Raw genomic sequence first — 22,718 nt, 5'->3', positions numbered from 1 at the left:
ATGCAAAGCAAAATCAATAGGACTGGGAAGTTTTACATGTACTTTAACAACATTTTTTAAAAGAATTTTATATTGCTAAAGATAAAATTAAAGTTAAATCTAGATTATTGTACATAACAAATAAAATAGCAAGAGCTACCAAGCAACCAATACAATCTATTTGGAAGCAAAGACTGCTGACTCAGTATGAAACAAATCCTATCTCTAACTTCTTATGCAAAATACCTGGTTTGCTCTCTGAAGAGCCTATGTTTACCTGAGATACCTACCAGTTCTTCTTTAATAGCCACCTTTCTTGGACTACTGCTACTGCTGATCTGGGGGGCCTTCTTCCGTACCACAGCCACTTTTTTTGGCTTGCTTTTATTAGAAGTGGGTAACTTGCAGCTGTTTGTAGCTTTCTTTTGGGGTTCCCAAGAACTATCTTTATCATTATCTTCTTCAGATTCAGATGAACTAGGAAAAAATTAACAAAATATTTTCTAAGGAAATAAAATTTAAATGTCATAAAGAAAACACACAGATATCATGTTTTCTATGTACTGCCATGGTGTTTTGTTTTGTGTTTTTGTACAAGTATATTCTAAGGCAGGCCTAGCAACATGGTTCAACGTATTGAGAGCCAGGCTTGGAGATCCTGATTTCAAATCTGACCTCAGACATGTACTAGCTGTGTGACACAGGGTGAATCACTTACCTCCCATTGCCTAGCCCTTAGCCATCTTTTGCCTTGGAACTAATATACAGGATAAATTCTAAGATGGAAGGTAAGGGTTTAAAAAAAAAAAAGGATATACAAAGGCAAAATGAGAGGCCTCAAATTGGAAAAGTATATTTATGAGTAAGCACAATTAATGCATGATAATAATAAAAACTATAAAACATCTTCTGTAAAAAATAATTCTCTGATTCTCCTTTATCTCCTTATTTCAATTTCATCCTTAGTTCCCTAACCTCTTTATATTAGAAGATTTATTTATATTTGATCATATTTTACCAGAAGAGATTTAGGATATTATGTATTGCCTAGATTTTTTTAAACAGGATTTACTGCCTCAAAATCACAGAGAATTTTTCATCTTTAACTTTCAATTCATATAAATTGTGCTAAACCAAACCAATATATAATGTAGTTAAAGCCTTTAAGAGTGTTTCCTGTGCTATATGAAGAACCAGCATTAAATGAGTTATATTTCAGTGATTTTGAGTAATTCTACATTCACCCCAGAGAACAGATCTAGACTAGAACCACTATTGCACTTTCTTACACACCAAATAAAAATCAAACACACTTCCCAAATCTCCCTGATATCTCATATTACAGAAGCAAAACAAATGCTAAAGCTATTCTGAGGAAGTAAGGTAAGGAAATCAACTTAGAACAATTCTGTTAAACCTATTTCTATACACTATGTTAGGTGTCTGTTATTACTCAATTATAGTACAAAAAGACTAACTTCCTTCTCCTGGACAAATTAACACTGGGATGATGTGAGATACTGCATGAGGATTAGGAAACCTCTAGACAAGACCTCATGCATGATCTAGGATATATTCTGCATAGTCAATGGTAAATATTGAAAGTTAATTCTTTCCAAAGACTATTTAATAATCAAAGGTCATTTAGACTGTATTCTCAATAAAAAATGTAAACAAGAACAGAATAGTTCAATAGAAAGAACTCTGACCTCAGAAACCTGGATTCTAGTTCTGGGCATGTTAAACTATAAACATTTACCTCTCCAGAAATCAGTACTTCTATTGGTGAAATAGAAAAAAAAATAATAATTTCCTATAGTTCCTGAATTAACAAATACTATTACAAGGAAAAATTTAGATAATATATTAGGAATAAAAATTCAAAATAACTTAATTTGGCTGAACTTTTCTTACATTTATTTTTTATAATAAGGAATAGCTTTCTGAGAAGATTGAAAGATTGAAAGAATACAGAGAGAAATTTGTGATGTAAAAACAAAATTTATCAATAAATTATTTTAAAGTATAATAGAAATTATTTTTTTTTTATGTACCAGCACTTGCCATGGTGTAACATATTTTCAGCAAAAATAAGCAGGTGATAGGATATATTATCTGAAATGAAAATCTTTTTACACCCACAACAAAACACACTTACAATTCAAGAAAAGAAGGTAACTCATCTTTTGCCACCACAGCCTGAACTTTTAATTTTGCTCTCCTTGATAATCCTGACATCTGAAAGAAACATAGCATGTAATCAATAAAAGGAACAGATAGACTAATCTAATTTTAGCTCCCTCAAAGTGAAGACTCATTCAAAGATAACTCTACATCAATCCTGCTCTGCAAAGTACTAAGATGGAAAAAAAAATTCTCAAGCTCAGACACGTCTCATCTCTTCTGCATTTGCCATCTGCTAACAGCCAATTGTTTTCTGTTTCAAATGTTTCCTAAGCGCCTTGTTCTTGTTCATAGCTATGTTATCTCTTTAGAATGTAAGCTCTTACTGGCTGACAATTCTAATTATAAATAACTTTACATATGTAATTGCTCAACTAGAATGATGCAAGGATAACTGAATTGGAACCAATCAAACTATAAACTCTTCCATCTTTTCACAGACTCCACCAGGACAGATATGTATCATTTCTTCTTTGGTGTCTGCCTTTGGCATCTAGCACAAGCCTATGAGTAGGATGGAAAACTAAGTGATTCAAGAAGTAGACAGGAAGTTAATCCTCAAGCTGGGTAATTCACTTCCAAAAAGTTAATTGTACTTCAGTTGTATTTTTAAAAGACCTATGTTAATTCGAAACAGAAATTATAGACAGTTCTCCCTTTCTATAAATTGGCATTATGCAAATTTGACTTCTTGGCAAGACCCACTTGGAGCACTACAAGTTACAACCCCAACCAGGAATCCCTGGCTCCACGTGAACTGAAGTCACTCTATCTTCAGGGGTCCTCCCTTACCAGAGACCCAGATGAGGCAGAACTATTCAGAGCCTTGCAAAAGGGCTAAAGAACAGCCCACTTACCTTAAGTGAGAACTGGCTGTGTTTACAAAATGAATATATCAGAATGGTCTAATCTTTGGCCTAAGAAATATTGTTTACCACAGAGAGTAACTCAGCTTAGAATGTTATGTTTCACAAATAATATAGTAAAATTATGATCAATATATCTCAGATGCTTAAAAAACATTTATTAATATTCTAGAATAGAGAAATAATTATAAATGTTTGCCATATGGATGATGTAGGCCAGCCTTACTCCCAGAAAACATGATATTGCTATAGTAGTCACCTTTGGAGGGGAGGAGGACCTTCAACTCAAAATACTCTGAATTAGTCATGCTGTTTGGGCATCCTACAGATTCATTTTTAGAACTTCCTTTAAGAATTTTTTAAGAGAAAAAATTATGACAACTCCTACACACTCAATTTTAACAGATAAAATGTGAGAGCTCAACAGACTTAAGGCTACCACAGCTTATCAAAAACTTCTGTAAATTTCAGGAGTGTGGTATCTCACTTAGGAAGAAATTCCCAGTACAGAAAAGGCAGAAAACTGTAATACTATATGTAAAAAGATAACTCTTTGGGCACTTAAGGATTACTCACTTTTGCTTTCTCTAATGATTCCTCTAAGGCCTGATATGTTTTCTTAAGCAAATGTGAACAATTCCAGATGATATCTGCAGAATAAACAGAATAAAAATTTTTTTAAATTCTTTTTGCCCAAAGAATTAAAAACAAAGAAATATAATTTACAGTCACAGAATTGCAAGAAATATCATATGACACTGAGAGGAGGGTATAGAATTAATACAGAGGTGTCAAACTCAAATGGAAAAGGGAACACCAAAAGTTAAACTTAAGGATCCCATTAATTGCCTAAACAAACTACATATTAGCATTATCTGTATTCTATTGTATTTTTGTTTATTTTAGTAAGTATTTCCAAATTATAATGCATCTGTAACAGGTAAGCTGCTTGAAGCCCAAAAGTGTTTGACACTTCTGCCTTAACACAGCACAAAAATATCAGCAGAAGCTGGACCCAAATAGGCAGTGTTCGCTCTTAAGGTAAGTTGGATCATCTCAGACTTAAGAGACTTCTTTAAAAACTGTAAGAGAGATTAGGGTTAGAACATATTTTCTTGTAACATTAAATGAACAATATTCAGTAATAGGACATTTTACATGCATCGGGTCCTCAACAAAGGCTATTAATTGATAGAATGTTGTGTATTTAGATACCATTCAGAAGGGGCAGCTAGGCAGTTCAATGGATAGAGAACCAGGTCTGGAGATGAGAGGTCCTGGGTTTAAATTTGTCTCAAAGACTTCCTAGCTGTGTGCTGAACAAGTCACTTAACCCCCATTGCCTAGCCCTTACCATTCTTCTGCCTTAGAACCAATACATAGTTCTGATTCTACAACAAAAGGTAAGGATTATAAAATATAATAAGGTAATAACATTAACTGCATTTAATTATATTTGAAGCATTTCAAGAGTACTTAACAAATTCATTCATTCAACAAATTACTATTGAATACCTTCTAGGTTTCATTTGGAAGAAATGTTTCTGATAAAATAATTCATTTGGCACAGATATAGATTCCTTTTCTATAACATCATCCATGAGTCTGAAAAATTTATGTTCTGGTCTCCTTTCTGCTTTATATTAACTGAATTACTTATCTTTACCTTTCTATGCTTCTATTTCTTCATAAAATAAGAATAATCTCAGTGATGTCTATATTTCATACAAAATATTTTAAAGTTTATTGTAAAATATAACTTATGTTACCTAATATAACTTCATTCTAAAAATAAGGAAAATGAGGCCTAGAGAGGCTGAGTGATTTATGCAAGGTAACATAAGTGGCATAGCCAGAATTTGAATCCTACTCTTCTAATTTCAAATCCAGTATTCTTTCCATCATACTGCCTGTTAATATATGGCCTAAGCAACATCTTTGTTGTTATAATAATTATTCTTTTCTGAGACTGATTTTGCCCCCATCTTTCCGGGGCTGAATTATTATTATAAACAATACCATATAAATAATACTGTAACAAATATAAATTAAAAGACTAAGCTTATGTTCATCTGTGTGTCCATCAAACTAAGACCAAAGTGGGTAAGTTCAACAAGGTTCATTAACATAAAGTTAGCTTCTGGATATTGTTTTTCAGCTATAGATCATGAAGAATCAGCTAAAGAATGTTATGAGGGGGCAGCTGGGTGGCTCAGTGGATTGAGAATGAGGCCTAGAGACGGGAGGTCCTAGGTTCAAATCTGACCTCAGACACTTCCTAGCTGTGTGACCCTGGGCAAGTCATTTGATCCCCACTGCCTAGTCCTTACCACTCTTCTGCCTTAGAACCAATACACAATATTGATTCCAAGACAGAAGGTAAGGGTTTAAAAAAATTTTTTTTAAATAAAGAATGTTGTAAGGATAAATGAAAATGAACTAAGTGAAAATCTCCTTGGAGGTTTTTGGAAGAGAGAGACTATGAATATCTTAAGATGTAAATGACATGTTTCTGCCTAATAAAAACTAGTAAATGCTATATAAAGTACTAACACTTTTAAAAAGTGTTTTTTAACTTAAAACTTAAAAAAGTAACAGCACAGAAGGGCCTACAAATTCTTACCAGGTCTTGGGAATTTCCCTACTTCCAAGCTGTTTTATCCACCTTCCTTACCCCCCAACAATCCCTATTTTGCAGATTCGTAGGAATGTTCCAAATCAGAACCACCTACTATATGCTAAGAACTCTGGGTGCTGTGATTCAGCTAAAGTAGGAGGGAGCAGACCAAGAAAACCTGGCAACAATATAAAGTCAAAAAGGAACCTGTTCAAATACAAAATAAAATCAGAATCAGGGGAAAAAAAACAATCTTCAAAAACTACTGTGGTGAAGGGAAGTAACTTCTTAAAAAGCACCATTCAATACCTTGATGCTGTTTCTAATGGCAAGTGCTAAGAACCACAGAATCTTATAGTTGAAAGATACCTTAGAGATTATCTAGCCCAAACTCTAAATTTGTAAGGAATCCAGACTCTGTTTGAAGATCTCTAGCAATAAGAAACTCAATGGTCCCAAGAGCAACCCATACCATTTTTAAACAGGCATAATTTTTTTTTCTCATGCTGACCCAAAATCGATAACTCTATAATTTCTCTAGTTGGTCTTAGCCTTGTCTTCCAAGGCCAAGAAGTTAAATTAAATACCTCTTAAAGATGACAATCCTTCCCATAACTAAAAACAAATGCACTCTCTCCAAATCTCATCTTTTCTTCTCCAGGCCAAACATCCATTCAGTTCCTTCAATTGGTCTTGGCTTGATTTCAAGTATGTTCATCATCTTAGCTACCTTTCTCTTGATACAGCCCAACTTCTAAAAAACTATTCTAAAATGCTGTGCCAAGAACAGGAAGCAACACTTCAGATTATGTCTAGTCAGGACAAAGTACAAAAATACAATGAGATTATCATCTCTCAATAGTATACTTCTAAACTAGGTTCTAAGATTACATTAGTTCTTTTGGCTGCCATGTCACCCTGGTGACTCATTTTGAGCATAGTTATTTTTCACATGAACTAATGGGTCTCCTTCTGTCCTATTGCTGTTAGTTTTCTTAAATTGATGCAATATCTTACATTTAGGTCTATTTTACTTCCTCTTGTTAATTTCAGCCCATCATTCCAAATTCTCCTAATCTAGACCCCAATATATAAACAAGCCCTACCAACTTTGCTAGGGCAGCTCAGAGGCCCAGTGAATAAATGTTAAAACCTCTTCTTGAATTCAAATCCAGCCTCAGACATTTACCAACTGTGTGACCCTGGGTAAGGTCTCCGTTTCTATAAAATGAGCTGAAGACAGAAATGGCAAAACATCCAACATCAGACATGACCCACGAACAAACGACCACCTTTGTGCTAAATTTAATAACCACATCTAAGCCTCCCTCTAAATCAAGTGTCCAATCACTAATATAACTACAAGTACTCAATCAAGCATATATTAAGGATTTTGGAGGGAACTATCTTCAATCCATCAATCCCTTCAAATACAGATTTGCTGTGTAATCGACCAAATTATTTCACTACTGTGGGACTCGGTTTCCAAATTTATGAGGTTGACTACATGGTCTCGGAAGTCCTAAGATTGGTAGCTAGGTAGAACCCTCCATCCTCCTCATTCAGCTCATGTTCCAGACGTAGTCCTAGGGTGGTTCAATGCCATGGAGGGGGTGACCAGGTTAGGAAATTCAAATGTCCTGACTCCCAGGCCGGGACTCTTTCCACTAGCCCCTTTGTAAGATAGTCCGTTCCAAAAGAGGACTGGAAACCAATTCTAGAGATGGGGCAATGTGGGGAGCAAAAAGCCAAAATCATCACGGGGAAAGAGGGAGGGCTGAAAGTTTATGCCTGAAGTTTTTTGCAAAGGGGCGAGGCTTGTTTTAGCCTTTCCTGACTGCCGCAGGTACACGCCTCCTGCTCCTAAATTCTGCATGTGAGTTATAAGTGTCTGAGACGCCTAACATAGGGGGTGGCGGGCTGAGGTGTGCCCTATTTACCTCACATTCACACCCGCAACAAGACGGCCTGATACTGTGAAAATGTCTCACTACGGATTTTTCCGCCCTGAAGCTCCAGTCAATCCAGGAGCCGAAGTGAAGTTCCTAGCGGCCACGAGTCCGCCTCGGGAGGGGAGGAGGGAGAGCGCGTGAACAACCCCGGAGCTCACCTTCCCGCCCGGCGTGCGGGGAGGCCCGGGATTCCGTCTACCAGCGGCCTTCCGGTTCGGACCGGAAGCTGTTCAAACGCAGCAAACCCCGCCACCAGCCTTCCCTACGCAGTGGGCGTCACGAGGATTCAAGTGCAGCGAGAAAAAAAAGGCGGAGGAAAAACGTTACTGAAAGTTAAGGGATGCCTGGGCGGGACTAGGACGGGCGGTGCCGGGAACAAATGGTAAAGCAGAGGTGGGACCAAGAGGCGGACCGAGGGAAAAGGAGTAGCCATATTGGAGAAAAATGAAGGCAGGCGAGAGGAGGGGCGGGGTAGGAGGAGCGGGTAGGATGAAGTTTTGGCCATTCCAGAGGCCAATGAGGAAGTCAGAACTGAAAAGGGAGGGGCCTGGCCGAGACTGAGATAGTAGCCAAGGAGTTAGTGGTTCAAATACTATTGTGAGGCATGAGCAAACGGGGGTGGAGCCAAGAAGCAGCTAGGGGTTGGGTACGAGAGATGCCTCTTGTTTCCTGGGCCTAATTTTCATCCTTCCTCTCTTTTTTCTGCACTAGGAATGTTCGGTGCGAGGGAAGGGTTAAATTTAATAACACACTTAAAAGATTTGAGGATTTCAGGTACAAGTGATGCTTTTTTTCATTTTTTGGAACAGATTTTATCCTTCCTCCCTTTATATTAGGAAAAGTTTTGGGGGAGAGAGATTTAAAATTTTATAAGTATCCTTTTTTAAAGAATTTGAGGTTTTAAATGAATAATATTTTTAAGTTACTGTTTTAAAGTCAGACAGACAACAGGAAGTTATTAAAAGTCTATATAAATGTTAACTATTATTATTACTAATTATGTTTCAGGCACTGTGCTATATCCAGGGGATGCAAATACAATGAATTAAACCATCCTTATTCAGGACAAAATTACATGCTCATGAAGGAGAAAAAGATATATGTTAAAATATCAGAATAAATATAAAGCAATACAAAATAGTAAACTACAGGTACAGGTACCTTGGGTAGGAGGGCATTAGCAAGTAGGGGGAATCAGGAAAAGCTCCACAAAGAAAGCAATGTCTAAGCACCTTCTTGAAGAAGGACTAGAATTCTCTAGGCAGAAGTAAGACAAGGGAGTGCATTCCAGGTATAAGAGTACCAGAGTGAAAGCAAAGGTATGGGAGAGGACATATGTGTAAGAAACACAGAGAAAGCCAGTGTGATGGGATCACAGAGTACAAAATGCAAATAGTGTACAATGAGGCAGGAAAGATAAGCTAAAACAAAGTTATCAGGAGCTGTAAAAGCTAAATAGAGGAATTTATATTTGATGGTAAAGGGTATAGGAAGCCACAGAAGTTGAGTAAGTGAAAGGAGATAGTGCTTTACAAATATGATTTCATTTGATCCTCACAACAACCCTGTGAGGTAGGGGCTGTTATTATCCCCATTTACAGTTAAAAATTGAAGCAGAGGTTTTACAGTTAAAAATTGAAGCAGAGGTTAAGTGACTTATCCAAAATCACACAGGTAACAAGTAGAGGTGGTTGGATTTGAATTTGGCTCTTCCTGACTCCAAACCCAATATTGTATCCACTGTACCACCCAGCTGCTGCTAAGAGAGCAAGCTAATATAATAGAATTCTGGACACAAAGAAACCATTTTGGCAGCAGATGAACTGAAGTAGGAGATGGGGAGATTTAATATAGGGATACCAATTAGGAGGGGCCTGCAATAATCTAGGCAAGAGCAGGTGAGGGCTTACACTAAAATGGTAGCTAAGTAACAAAAGGAGGGTGATATATGGTACAATGGATAGAGTGGCAGGCCTGACGTGAAGAGGACCTGAATTCAAAATTGACCTTAAACACTTAATAACTGTGTGACTTTTGCTAAGTCAATCAACCTGTTTGCCTGTAAAAATGAGGAGGGAAGGAAATAAATCACTCCAATACTACATTTGCCAAGAAAACCCAAATAAGGTCATGAAGACTGTTAAGATTAAAATTTAGGGGAAACTGAGGCAATTAGAAATTAGTTTCTCTCTTAAAGGAGTATTATATTTTTAGAGGTTTATTAAAGGTTAAGGATTAAAGAAAATACAGAATAAGAAAACACATGTCTAGGCCTACCTCACCTACATTATGAAAGGAGCTGCAAGCGGAAACAAGAAAGAAAAAAAGAGACCAAAAGCCTTTCCAATCAGGTTAAATACCCCATCTTGATCTTGGCCCAGGTGAGGTTACGAGGCATTCTGGGGAAGTGAAGCAAGGACTTCTGGGGATTGAAGTCCTGGATTCAAGTCTCCATTTTTACAAGACTCAGACACAAATGAACATAAAACAAATGTAAATAAAGAGAAGGAATCCTATGCAACAGATGTTTTAGAGGTAGAAATGGCAAGATCTAGTAACTGATAAGATATTTGGGGTGAGGGAACATGAAGAATGGAAGATAATCCAAAATTACAAATGTGGATGTGAAGAAAAGTGCCTTCATTAGAAATATGAAAATTTAGAACAGGAGTGAGTTGGGTAGAAGAGATCATGAGTTCTTTTTTAAACATGTTGAATTTCAAATGTCTCTTAAGACATGCAATTTGAAATATCCAACTGGCAATCTGTAATAGGGGGATCTGAAGTTTTGGAGAGAGACTGAAACTGAATATATAGATTTGGGACTTATTAGCAAAAAGATAATTAAACTTATGGGAGATGATGAGGCCAGAGAGAGGGGAAAAGGGAGAAAGAGCAAAAAAAGTTTAAGAGGGTAGGGAAAGAGACAGAGACAGAGACAAAAAATAAAAAAAAGGAAGGGAATGAGCATTTAGATAGCACCTACTATATGGCAAAGACTATGCTAAACACTTTACAAATATTATCTCACTTGAACTTAACAAGGGAAGAGGGAAGAGAATAAGCATTTCTATGGGTCTTACTTTGTGCCAATCACTGTGCTAGCTTCTTACAAATATATCATTTGATCCACTCTGCGAGGTAAAGGTTATTATTTCCATTTTACAATTGAGGAAACTGAGGTAGAGGTTAAGTGACTTGCCCAGGGTCACATAGCTAATAAGTTCACATAGCTAATAAGTTTCTAAGGCTAAATCTGAACCTAGGTTTTCCTTATCACTGTATTCATGGTGCTACCTAGGTACCTCTAAGACAGTGAAGACAAACCTTTTAGAGACTGAGTGCCATGCCACACATTCTACCAAGTGTCAGGCACTCCCCTACTCCCCCTTATCCTACACAGAGGAGGGAGAAAGCCCTTCCATGAGGCTGTTTATAGGAATTGCCTGCAGTTCCTATATAATAAAGTTGTGGGTGGTGACCTGAGAAGGAGAAAGGAGACTGGAGGAAAAGGGGTGAATAGAAAATAGAGATAGAGGGAGAAACACCAGAATAAAGAATCAGAGACAAGTTAAAACACACGGGGAGTCGCGATCTCCTTGAATCCTTCCCATTGGCAAGGGTGCCAGAGAATTAATGGGAAATATGAGGAACAAGAAAACATGTGGGGAGTAAGAACTCCTTAATGCTTCCCATGGGCAAGAGTATCAGAGAATTAATGGAAAGCATGGGGGTGACAGCGTCGCAAGAAATGAGAGGTCAGGCGGAACAAGATAGAAAAGAACATCTAGAGCAATCAGAAGATCCAAAGAGGATCAAGAGCATGATCCAGAGATGTAAGAGAGGGAGTCGCACTTGTTCCCCAGCTTTTATTGGAGATTCTAGGAATGTCAAGTGGAAGGTAATTAATGAATAATAACATGGCATAGGTTTTAACACTGGTTGAATTGACAATGACGAAATCAAAGAGGTGGAGATTAACCTGACATGTGCTTTGGAAAGGAATGTGGTCTGACAAGCTGTGAGCTAGGATATTGCTGCTGGTAACTTCCTGCTCAGGAATTCTCTTGTCGTTAGGACTGAAGATTTAGAAATGCAATAACCAATATTTAACATGGCCATGAGTCTGGCATATGAATACATAAGATACAATATCAATACATCAATCATACTTCCAAGATGCTAATATGCCTGATATGCTATACTGCTGGGCAGAGGGGCTGGTGAAGTAAGAAATGTCCTCAGTGAGTGTAGAGAATGGGAGTGGACAAAATGCTCTGCTCCCTCCAGCTCTTCTACCTGGATTGCTAGGTAGAGGGGCAGGTCATGTGAAAAAATATCAGGCTCAGTGGAGAGGGGGAGGGGAGCAGCTTTGCAGGGGTCCCTCTAACATTTCTAGTAATATACTGTGGCAGGAGAAGAAGGGGCAGGGAGAGGCATGTGTCCCCACAGAGAGTGCTCTGTGCCATCATTGGCACATGTACCATATGTTCACCATCACAGCTCTAGGGAGACTGAGAATGGATGGGTAGATAAGTAGAAGGAAAATCAGTGAAGTGCAGTGTCACAAAAACTTGAAGAAAATAAAGTATCCAAGAGAGAGGTCAATGGTGTCAACAACATCAAACAGTTTGAAAGGATGAGAATTGAGAAAATACCATTGGATTTGGCAATGAAAATATAATTGGTAGCTATGGAGAAAGTAATTTGAGTTGAGTGATAAAGTCAGAAGCCAGAAAGTGAAGGAGTGATAGGAGAGGAAGTATAGGCATCAAAACTAGTGTAGATTTTGGGGGGTTCCCATCTCTCCCTCCCACAGGAGTTTGGCTGAGAGAAGAGAGATTTCTAATAATAGTTTAAAGTGGTCAGGATTAGTGAAGGCTTTTTGTGAACTAAGAAAATGTATGCATATTTGAAAGTGGTGGACAAAACCAGTATACAAAAGTTGCAAACTAGTGAGCAAAGGATAATTGAGCTTGTAAACTATTGAAGAAGTTGGAAGGGAATGAAATCAAAGACACATAAAGAAGAGTTGGTGTTGACCAGGAAAAGACCCATCTCATCAAAGACTGGAAGAAAGGAAAAAAGGGTATAATGTTAAAAGATTTTTTTTTAATGAAGAAAAAGGACTAAAGATAGTTTTAATTTTTTCATCTGAGAATTTCCTCTTCAGATCCTTTGACCTTTTGTTAACTGAGGAATGCTTTGTATTCTTAAAAATTTGAATCATTTCTCTATATATTTCATAAAGGCCTTTTTTTTTCAGAAACATTGCTATAAAAGCATTTTCCCACTTTATTGTTTCCTTTCTCATTTTGGTTGTATTGGTTTTATTTATGTAAAAACATTTCGATTTAATGTGCTCAGAATTATCTATTTTACATCTCATAATGTTTTCTAATATATATTCTTCCCTTCTCAATAGATCTGACAGGTAAACTATTCTATGCTCTTCTAATTTATTTATGGTTTCACCCTTTATTTTCAAATCATGTATCCATTTTGACTTTATTTTGATATAAGGTGTGAGATGTTGTTCTATGCCTAATTCCTTCCAAACTGTTTTCAAGTTTTCCAAGCAGTTTTTATAGAATAGTAAGTTCTTCCAAAAGCTTGGGTTTTGGGGTTTGTCAAACGCTAGGTTACTATAGTTATTTATAACTGCCTATGGAAGGACTAATCTATTCCATTGCTCTGCTACCCTATTTCTTAGTCAATACCAGATTGTTTTGATGGTTGCTGATTTATACTACAAGTTGAGGTCTGATATGGTTAAGCTTCCTTCATTTTCCCCACCATTAATTCCCTGGATATCCTTGGCCTTTTGTTCTTCCACATGAATTTTATCACTTTTATCACTTTGACATAATTTTTTTATGTAGTTTTATTGGGATAGTATTGAATAAGTAAATTAATATAGGTAGAATTATCATTTTTATTTTATCAGAGCTTAGCCTATCTGTGATCAATTTATGTTTTTCCATTTCTTTAGATATGACTTTATTTGTGTGAAAAGTATTTTGTAGTGATCATAGAGTTCCTGGGTTTGTCTTGACAAAATCACTAATTCAAATCACTATTAATTAGAGAAATTGTAAAAGATAATTTTAGAGTTGTGACCTAACTATATTAATTATTGGTCACCATGGATATCCCAAATTAAAAAAAAAAAGTCAGCTGGAAATTTATGGTTATTTAATTAATATAGTGGAAAGAAATTAAGAAGGAAGAAGGAAAGGGTATAGGACTTCTCCTGCCTGGCTTGTGCCAGGAAGAAGACCAGGGGCTCTAGGAAGGTAAGGTTTTGGAGAGTAAAGGAGGAAGGAATCAGCCTGAACTCCAAGAGAGCTCAGCTAAGATGCCTGAACCTGAATCAGCTCAAGGGCAAACCCACCACCAAAACCCAGACAAATAGCTGCCACCATGCCAAGATATCAGAACACTTAGCATGCTGTCAGCCAGAGTCACCTCTCCGGGAAAAGAAAGTGAAGAAAGGAAGTGATGTGCCTTATATAGATGGTTTTACATCACTTTCCTGTATCTCATCTGTACCAATGATAACTTAGCTTGACTTAGGACAGCCCAGGGGTCTGTCAACTGTTTCTGCACATGTCTGTTGAAGGCCATCTTCTTAGATACTTAATCCTTGAGTATGGGTGCAGACATTCCTGACCTTGTTAAACTAAGTAGGTAGGAGCAATGTAGAGTTCCCAAGACCTGATTCTGTTAAACCAAGTACCTCCATTGTTACAAATCAGGAAATAGCTAAATCAAATCTTCTAAAGTATAGTATGAGTAGGGTGGAGTAGTTTTAAAATTCACAACTCTGAGGTAACACCTCACACCTCTCAATCTGACTAATGAGACAAAAAAAAATATGATTAATGTTGGAGGTGATGTGGAACAATTGGGACACTAATACACTGTTGGTAGAGCTGTGAACTGATACAATCATTCTAGAGAACAATGGAACAATGCCCAAAGGGTCATAAAACTGTACATATCCTTTGACCCAGCAATATCACTCTAAGTCTATATCTGTCCCAAATAGATCAAAGGTAGGGGGAAAGAAACCCACATGTACAAAAATATTTATAGCAGATCTTGTGTTTGAACTTGTTTCCCTGTAGCTCTGATGCTTTCATCAAGAATGCTTAGAAGTCTTGATTTTTTTAATCCCTTTTTTCCTGTAGTATTATATACAGTATTCAGTTTTTCTGAGTAAGTTAGGCTCATATCCTTTGCCTCCTGGAATATCATATTCCAAGTTTTCCACTCCTTTAGAGTAGTGACTGCTAAGTTATGTGTGATCCTGACTGTGGCTCCTTAATATTTAAATTCTTACTGGTTACTTGCAGTATTTGTTCTTTGACAGGAAGCTCTAGATTTTGGCTATGATGTTTGAACTTTCTTTCAAAAGATGGCTGCTAGATTCTTGTCATTTCCTCTCTGCCCTCTAGTTCCAAGAGATCTTGAGAAATTTTAAGATTTCTTGAAATATGATGTCTAGGTTCTTTTTTGGCCCTGGCCAAAATGAATATCCACTCATGGCCCAATGTTTCTCCAAAGCACTAGGTATCATCATGAATCTTCTGGAAGCAGATTCCCCAGGGTCTTCCTTATAGGGAATTGTATCAGTTGTACTCTATACATGCTCATAAGAATTGGGCTTATTGTCCAGGCTATTGTTAAACTTAAAAATAATTAACTTATCCTAATTCTTTTTTTCTAGATAAAATACATTCAGTTCTCTTAAATATGTTTGCTTTGAAACGAATTCTAAGAATGTCACCATATTATCCACTTTATACAGTTTTTATACAAAAATTTCTTAGGTTCTCATCATGTACAAGACATTATGTATATGGATATAAAAGAAAACAAAGTTCATTCTTACAAGAAGCTTACAATCTAACCCAGTGTAATTGCTCGTAGACTCTAGGAGAAGTGAGGGAAAAACGTGAATCATGTAAGCATGGAAAAATACTCTAATTAAATAAATAATTTTTTTAATTAAAAAAAGCTTACAGTCTAAAGGAGGGGTGGGTGAGACATATTCAAAAATATCTATAATACCAATTTGAAAATAGATAAGTATATTTGGGAGAAGCCAGTAAATGCCCGAAGAGATTCGAGAAGAAAGCTTTCTCTTCTAAATTGTGAGATTTAAAATGGTGGAGGTCTTAAACTGTAGTGATTAAAATAGTGGAAGATATAAATTGTGATAGATATAAGAGAGGGTGAGTCAATTTGACCGCAGAAATATGTTTCACTACAGTGTCTTGGGTTTAAAATCAAATATAAGGTGGTCACCAGGGAAATATTCCCAATTATTCAAATACCCAAGTCAATTGGGTTTTATAGAGATTTTAATTAACAATACAATGAGTAATCAAAGAAGGAGAGAGAGAGTAAGAAAAGAATCAGTTTTTTAACACTCACCACAAGGTCTGACTAAACAAGGATTTCTAATGCCAGGCCAGCAGCATCTCAGCTGCTTTCACCAGCTCCCTCCTCCATCTGAATGTTTCAGAATCAGTCTCCTCAGAATGAGTCTCTCCAATCTGAATGTTTCAGAATGACTTTTTAGCTCTTCCCTGAGCTCTTATTTTTAAGGGCAAAATTTCCTCTGTCACCTCCCCCAAGTCCTTACATCTACCAATCACTGTAGATGTTTCTAAAGGACCGCCCATTCTTAGTCCACACCTAAGAAGGTGTGGATTTTTGAGTAAATCACACCAGGAAAGCTCTGAGGAAGTTTTCCAGTTCTTTGTTCCTTGTAAATTCACAAGTTGCTTGACCTTTATAGGTACTTCGCTTAAGAAAAGTATGGGTTTAAGTACTTTTCATTGTTCAGAAAAGAGTTTACAACTTTATCTTCCCCTAGGGCAGACCCAAGTAGGTAAAGTAGAATTCTCACATTCCAGCTTTAAGTAGAGTTCACTGCCCAAATGGGGAATGGTCTTAATCCAATCTTATAAAGTAGGGTCTGGGAAATTTTAAGGTTTACAAAATGGGGGCATTAGGAAAGCTTACCAAGAGATAGTTGTACCTGAGCTGGCCCTTAAAAGAATGGGATTTCTATAGTAGGAGAGACCTCTCATTCCCAGGATACAAGCCAGCATATGAAATGCCTGAAAGTGGGAGGAAGCAAGACACATTGAAAAACAATGAATTAAGGATGGCTATGGAGTATAGAGCCTGAAGAAAAGTGGTGTTACATGACTAGAAAGGTAGAAGGGATGTGAATCATAAAAGTTTAGATAGCAGACCTTTGAAAGAGAATTTAAAAGATCATCTAGTCTATCTCCATTATTTTAAAAATAAGGAAACTAAAGTATAATAGTGTTTAAGTGGTTTACCCAAGAACAGTCATAGAACATGTGGCAGAAACAACATTTGAACTCATGTGTTTTGATGCCAAATGAAATTCGTTTTTCTACTATATTAGCATACTAATTGGATTGGAATACTTTTGGATTAGGCAATAGAAAGCTACTGAAGGCTTGTGAGTAATCAATCAAAAGTATTTATTAAACACCTATTATGTGCCAAGCATTGTGCTAGGTGATGAGGATACAAGTACAAAGAACAAAAATGCAATGATCTTACATTTGAATAGGAGAGAGAACAAGTAAATTATATGTTTGTGTATACACACACACACACACACACATAGACATAACAGAGTAGTTAAATACAAGAAAAGACTCAAGCAGATGTTATTTAAGCTCCACCTTAAAGTATTTGTGGTATTTTAAAGTATTAAATAATATTTAAGTTATGTCTAAAAGAAAGGAACTCTGAGGAAGAGTAAGTAGGAAGTGCACTCTACAAATGGGAGGTAACTTATGTAGTCACAGAGACAGGAGATTGAATGTTGTGTGTGGGGAACAAAAAGGAATAATATAGCTAGATCACAAGGTATGGGAAGAGAAATGATGTCTGTGTATTAGTAAAATTGCTTTGGCTATAGTGTGAAAAATGAATTAGATAAGAAAGATTGATGGTAAGAAGAATAATTGAGAGACTAACATAATAGTTATAAGTTAAGAAGTGATAATTAAGTAGTGAAGAGTGGAATTACCTGAAGTAATAGTGGAGAGGAATTGGCAGGTGTGGAGATGTTACTAAAGAAGAATAGGAGCTGACTATTATGTAGTGAAGGTGGAAGTAGAGTTAGGAAGAGATAAGAGACACTAATGACTCTGTGGCTTTGAATTTGGATGTCAAGGAAAATTGTGGTGCCATCAATAGAAACAGGAAAGTTGAGAGAGGGGACAAGTTTTGGAGGGAAGCTGGTAACTTCTGTTTCAGACGTGAGATTGAGATGTCAATGGAACATCCAGAAAGAAATATCCTTTAGGCAGATAGAAGTATGGGACAAAAATTCATATGTGAGGTTGGGATTATAGCTATATTTGTATTTGAAAGTCATTTGCATATAAATTATCATTCAAATCATGATATGGATGATTTTACCATGTGGGAGAAAGTAAAAAAAAAACTGAGAAGAGGTCCAAGGACAAACTCTTCGGTTATCCTGTTGTTAAACTGGAAAAAAAAACATAGAACTATTAAATAGAGAAACCAAGTCTTTAATCAGGACAGGGATAATGGTATAATCTTTAGGCCTCTACTCTGGCTACTCTGAGTACTGATTCCTGGGAGAAATCACAGAGTGAGATGATAGCCCAGAGGAACCATGAAAACTGGGGAACTTATATATCTCTTAGGAGAACTGAGCACCAGATAATATTGTTGACTGACTTTATAATGGCTACAAAGAAATGAGGAGTCCTAGATAGGATTTGGGAACAGCTGATGCTTTACAATGGGACACCAAATGAAAAGATCCAGCCAAGGGCTGGGCTACCTGAGAAAGGACTTTGATACAATGGGAGAAACTACCAGGACAGAAAGGATAATAATATCTGATTAAGTCTGTTAGCTCCACCTGAAGTATTTTGTTTATTGTTAGTCTGAAACTCCTGAAGTTGGGATTTCTCTCCAAAATTCTCATGTGATAAGGTCAAACTTGGGGTCTTCAGACCTCATACTGCTACAAACTTGGGGTTCTCTTAGATTCTACTTTGACACTGTATTTCAGGGACAGGAAAAGAAGTAAAGGAGATTAAGGATGAGCATTTAGATAAATTGGAAGAAAACCAAAAATGTCAAGATTCTGAAAGCTTAGGGAAGAAAGACTATGAAGAAGGAGGGGGTGATCACCATTGTCAGTGTCAAATTCTAGAAAAAGGTCATGAAATGAAAGACAATGAGAAAGTCAGTAGTGATAGAGACTTGATATAAGGAAGTTTTCCTAACTATAGCTCACCAAAAGTGAGAACTGGTACCTTTCCCTTTAATAGAGGTGGTCAACATGGAATCTAGAAACCCCAAACTTGTAGCCTAGCAAGATCTGACAAACCCCAAGTTTTAGGACTAGCTGTAAGTTGGAGACCCCAAAGTTTGTACTTGTTTCCTGTTCCCATAAGAATCACCCTGAAGGCTAGCAGTTTCAGACTGAATAATGAACTCTATAAGGTAAATGATAATCCCAGTTACATGGAGCCAAGAAAAAGTTAAGTGCATAGTAGGCAGCTTGTCAATTTCATAAACTGAAGGTCCTGAGCTCTATCCTAAAAGGGGGCTGTGGTACAATGGGAGAAGTTTCTGAAACTGCTAGCCTGAGATTCCCTTCAGGGTAGATTTTCAAGGGAACAGGGAACAAGTACAAGCTTTGGGGACTCCAACTTACAAGCTAGTCCTAAAACTTGGGGTTCATCAGATCTTACTAGGCTATAAGTTTGGGGTTACTTCTTCATGAAAAAGTGTCAACTAATACCAGGTAACAAGTTGGCAGGAAACAAAGACATGAGACTTATCCAAGGTCAGAAAAATATGGATTGGTTATGGATTACAGGATCAAGAAAATGGCAGATTAGTTGCCTACCCCATAGACAAACCCCCCAAAACAGGATTTATACACCAGATTTAGAGCAATTGGTCCTGAATGGGGGGTGTGGGGGTGTGAAGGTGGGTCAGAGATAAACCCCATTCATATGGGAAAACCTTTATTTATTAATCCTGCAGCATGCTAATTCTTTTTTTTTTAAACCCTTACCTTCTTGGAATCAATACAGGGTATTGGTTCCAAGGCAGAAGAGTGGTAAGGGCTATGCAATGGGGGTCAAGTGATTTGCCCAGGGTCACACAGCTGGGAAGTGTCTGAGGCCAAATTTGAACCTAGGACCTCCCATCTCTAGGACTGGCTCTCAATCCACTGAGGTACCCAGCTGCCCCCAACATGCTAATTCTTAAAGCAAATTACTCAAGATCCTCCTTCCCCACTACATCATGCCTTACAGAAATTCATTAATTGGGATTCCTTTGTATTTTCTGGTATACTTCAACTTTTGCCCACTCCCTGGCTGGTACCAAATTATAGACATTGATTCTGCCCAGCTATGTGATGATTGGGAGTGGGAAGTATTCTACCTTCTTCCTGGGATATATTCTAAGTTAAAAAAAAACTAAAGTATGGCAAAACTCTATCCAAAAGGCCCTCTGAAACTATCCATTTTCAAGTGATGAACACTGATTCATCCCAATCAGAGGCAAAAGCCAACAGAGGAACTGAGGTAATATACTGATATATGTAGCTGTTAACTTGGGGAAAACAACTACTAAAGTAGTCAGAAAAACCAAGTCTTTAATCAAGAAAGAGATAGTGTTCAATATTTGGCCACCACTCAGAGTCAAGTGCCTAAAACCACATAGAGCCAAAGGCTCTGGCATTCTGGCAACAGTGTCTCTAAGAGGATCACTGTACTGGAAGATCCTCCGAAGAACAACAGAACTTGGGGAACTCATATACCTTTTGGGGAACTAAGGGACAGGGAAGTATGATTGATTGACATTACCATGGTTATAAGGAAACGAGAACTCCAAGCTACTCTAGGCTTGGGAAAGAAACCATAGGGCTGGGGTATCAGGGAGTAGCCTACTTACTTACAATAGATACTAAATAGATGGTCTTGGGAACAGATCTCTGATACAATGGGGGAAACTTCAAAGACTAAAAGGGTACTTAACATTTGATTAGATCTACTAGCCCCACCTATGCTGGGATTATCAAGTACTTTAAGGTCTATTGTTCAGTCTGAAACTGGTGAGTCTGAGATCTCCATCTGCCAAATTCTCATGGGATAGGGGCAAACTTGGGGTCTCCAGATTTCAAGTTGATATAGCTATGCCAAAAAGAAAGTATTAAAGCCCAACTATAGCAATTTTTGTCCTCCACTCTTCTCCCTATAACCAGGGGTCCCCAAACTATGGCCTATGGGCCACATGTGGCCTCCTGAGGCCATTTGTCCAGTCCCCTCCGCACTTCCGAAAGGGGCACCTCTTTCATTGGTGGTCAGTGAGCATCTGCATCCTGTGCTCCTGGAATACTATATATGATAGCACCACAAAGCGTGGCGTTGCTCACGTACAGTACTACTTCCAGTGACATAATCCTTTGTGTGGTGCCTTGTTCTGAGAGAAACTGAATGAGAAAGAGGTGCCCTGCAAAGGATTATTTGGCTGCACAATGAATGACATCAGCATGATGAATGGCAATCTGGGGGAAGGGATTCCACACTGTGTATACTGCTGCCCAGTATAGTGGTGGTGGTCATGGGCCTGTGCAAGGTGTGACAGGCCCTTCACAGCTAGCACTACAGCCTCCACTATCCCAGACAGCAGTATACAGATTTGTTCATAGTTTTTTTTATAGTCTGGCCCTCCAATAGTCTGAGGGACAGTGAACTGTCCCTCTGTGTAAAAAGTTTGGGGATCCTTGCTATAGAATAACGGGGATCAAGGCCACTGAATACTAAATCCCCCAATTTGAGAGGATGCTGAAATCTTTCAATTTAGCCCCAGCAGTCCACACATAAGCAAAGGGAAAGGAATCAGAAAGTAAGAGAGGACGGAATATAAAGAAAATGGGCTGAGATGCAAACAATTTCAAGAAAAAAATATATTGAATAAAAACCCAGGCACAAATGAGTCAAGAGGATCCTAAAACTAGGAAGAAAGATAAATTTTTTTTTAATTTTATCTTTATTTTATTCCAATAATAAATTTATACATAAGTATTCCAAAGTTATGTATCAAGTTGTCTCTCTCCCTCTCTTTTCCCCCTAAATGCCCCCCCACCTTCTCCTTCCTTTGTATTATTTCCCTTCCCACCAGTCTGTTTGTTACTCTTCTACTTCTCTATAGGGCGTAAATCAATTCTCTGCTATTTCTCATCACTTCCTCTCTCCCGCCTCTTTGACGGCAGCTTCCTGAGCGTGTGGGCATCTTGGCGTAGTGGCTGCTATTGTCCAGGTTTAGTGGTGAGTTTTCCTTGATACCATACTGGAGGAAGCCTAGTAACCTAGTTCAGGTGAGGCTCTTCTCTGAGATCTCTCAGAGTTTAGGCTGATTTTTCTCTCCTTTACCATCCCAACACTATCCTCTTAGAGAAAGTCTCTAATCTTCAAGGACCTCACGGCGGAGGACTTTGAACTCACCTGGCATAGGCCAGGTGGGAGAAATCCTAAACCTTTCCCTCACTCTTCTCCTGGATTACTTCCTGAGAAATCCTATACTTTTCCCTCTTTCTTCTCCTTGATTTCTTCCCTATATATTGATTAAACCACCATATATTTCCAAACTAACTTGGGTATTTTATTTGGGATATTCCCTGGATACCAAAAATCAAATTTAGATTAGGTCACAACCCTAAATTATCCTTACAGTCTGGCTAATCCATGAAGGGTATGACGAGGACCCTCAAATTTCTGTGAAATCTCTTTCCTTTCTTTATTACTTGCTTAAGTCAGTCAGTCTTTTAAACAGCTAACTCAGCTTCAAAACACAGCTGCTAGAGCAGGTGAGTATAAAACATTTTTCCCCCTCTCTTTTCTCCATGATTTGAATGGAAAACAGCCATTTTTTTTTTAAACTTAAAAGCAGCAGGACTGGGGAAACTGTTTACCTATGAATCTCCTTTCCCTCAGGGAACAAACAACCCATTTAGGCAACCCTCACCGACAATACTGCCTAGATTGCTCTTAATTAGCA

The 22,718-nt window shown here is 37.6% G+C and overlaps 1 protein-coding gene and 1 long non-coding RNA gene across 4 annotated transcripts in view; one reads left to right on the top strand and one right to left on the bottom strand.

The window, feature by feature from the left end:
• Nucleotides 1-7,892, bottom strand: part of SRBD1 (S1 RNA binding domain 1) — a 355,867-nt gene extending 347,975 nt beyond the window's left edge. For 2 of the 3 annotated variants that reach the window (XM_056821193.1, XM_056821253.1), the window contains exons 1-4: nucleotides 7,757-7,892; nucleotides 3,606-3,679; nucleotides 2,138-2,217; nucleotides 270-456 (exon numbers count right to left, since the gene is read on the bottom strand). In XM_056821193.1, coding sequence (XP_056677171.1) covers nucleotides 270-456; nucleotides 2,138-2,217 — 267 coding nt within the window. In that variant the 5' untranslated portion in view covers nucleotides 3,606-3,679; nucleotides 7,757-7,892. Of the gene's footprint in view, nucleotides 1-269; nucleotides 457-2,137; nucleotides 2,218-3,605; nucleotides 3,680-7,586; nucleotides 7,726-7,756 lie in introns of those variants that run through there. The other variant, XM_056821129.1, reaches the window with a different exon arrangement.
• The window catches only part of LOC130458174 (uncharacterized), a 69,605-nt gene extending 47,954 nt beyond the window's left edge, over nucleotides 1-21,651 (top strand). Inside the window, exons 2-5 of the long non-coding RNA XR_008917263.1 lie at nucleotides 2,604-2,730; nucleotides 3,970-4,070; nucleotides 5,728-8,372; nucleotides 8,607-21,651. This is a non-coding gene — a long non-coding RNA (uncharacterized LOC130458174). The remainder of the gene's footprint in view (nucleotides 1-2,603; nucleotides 2,731-3,969; nucleotides 4,071-5,727; nucleotides 8,373-8,606) is intronic.
• The last annotated feature ends 1,067 nt before the right edge of the window (nucleotides 21,652-22,718 follow it).

Source organism: Monodelphis domestica, chromosome 1 (genome assembly GCF_027887165.1).
Source record: "Monodelphis domestica isolate mMonDom1 chromosome 1, mMonDom1.pri, whole genome shotgun sequence".
Taxonomy (NCBI): Eukaryota; Metazoa; Chordata; class Mammalia; order Didelphimorphia; family Didelphidae; genus Monodelphis; species Monodelphis domestica.
The sequence above is the reverse complement of the archived record's forward strand: the minus strand, read 5'-3'. Positions and strand labels throughout refer to the sequence as shown.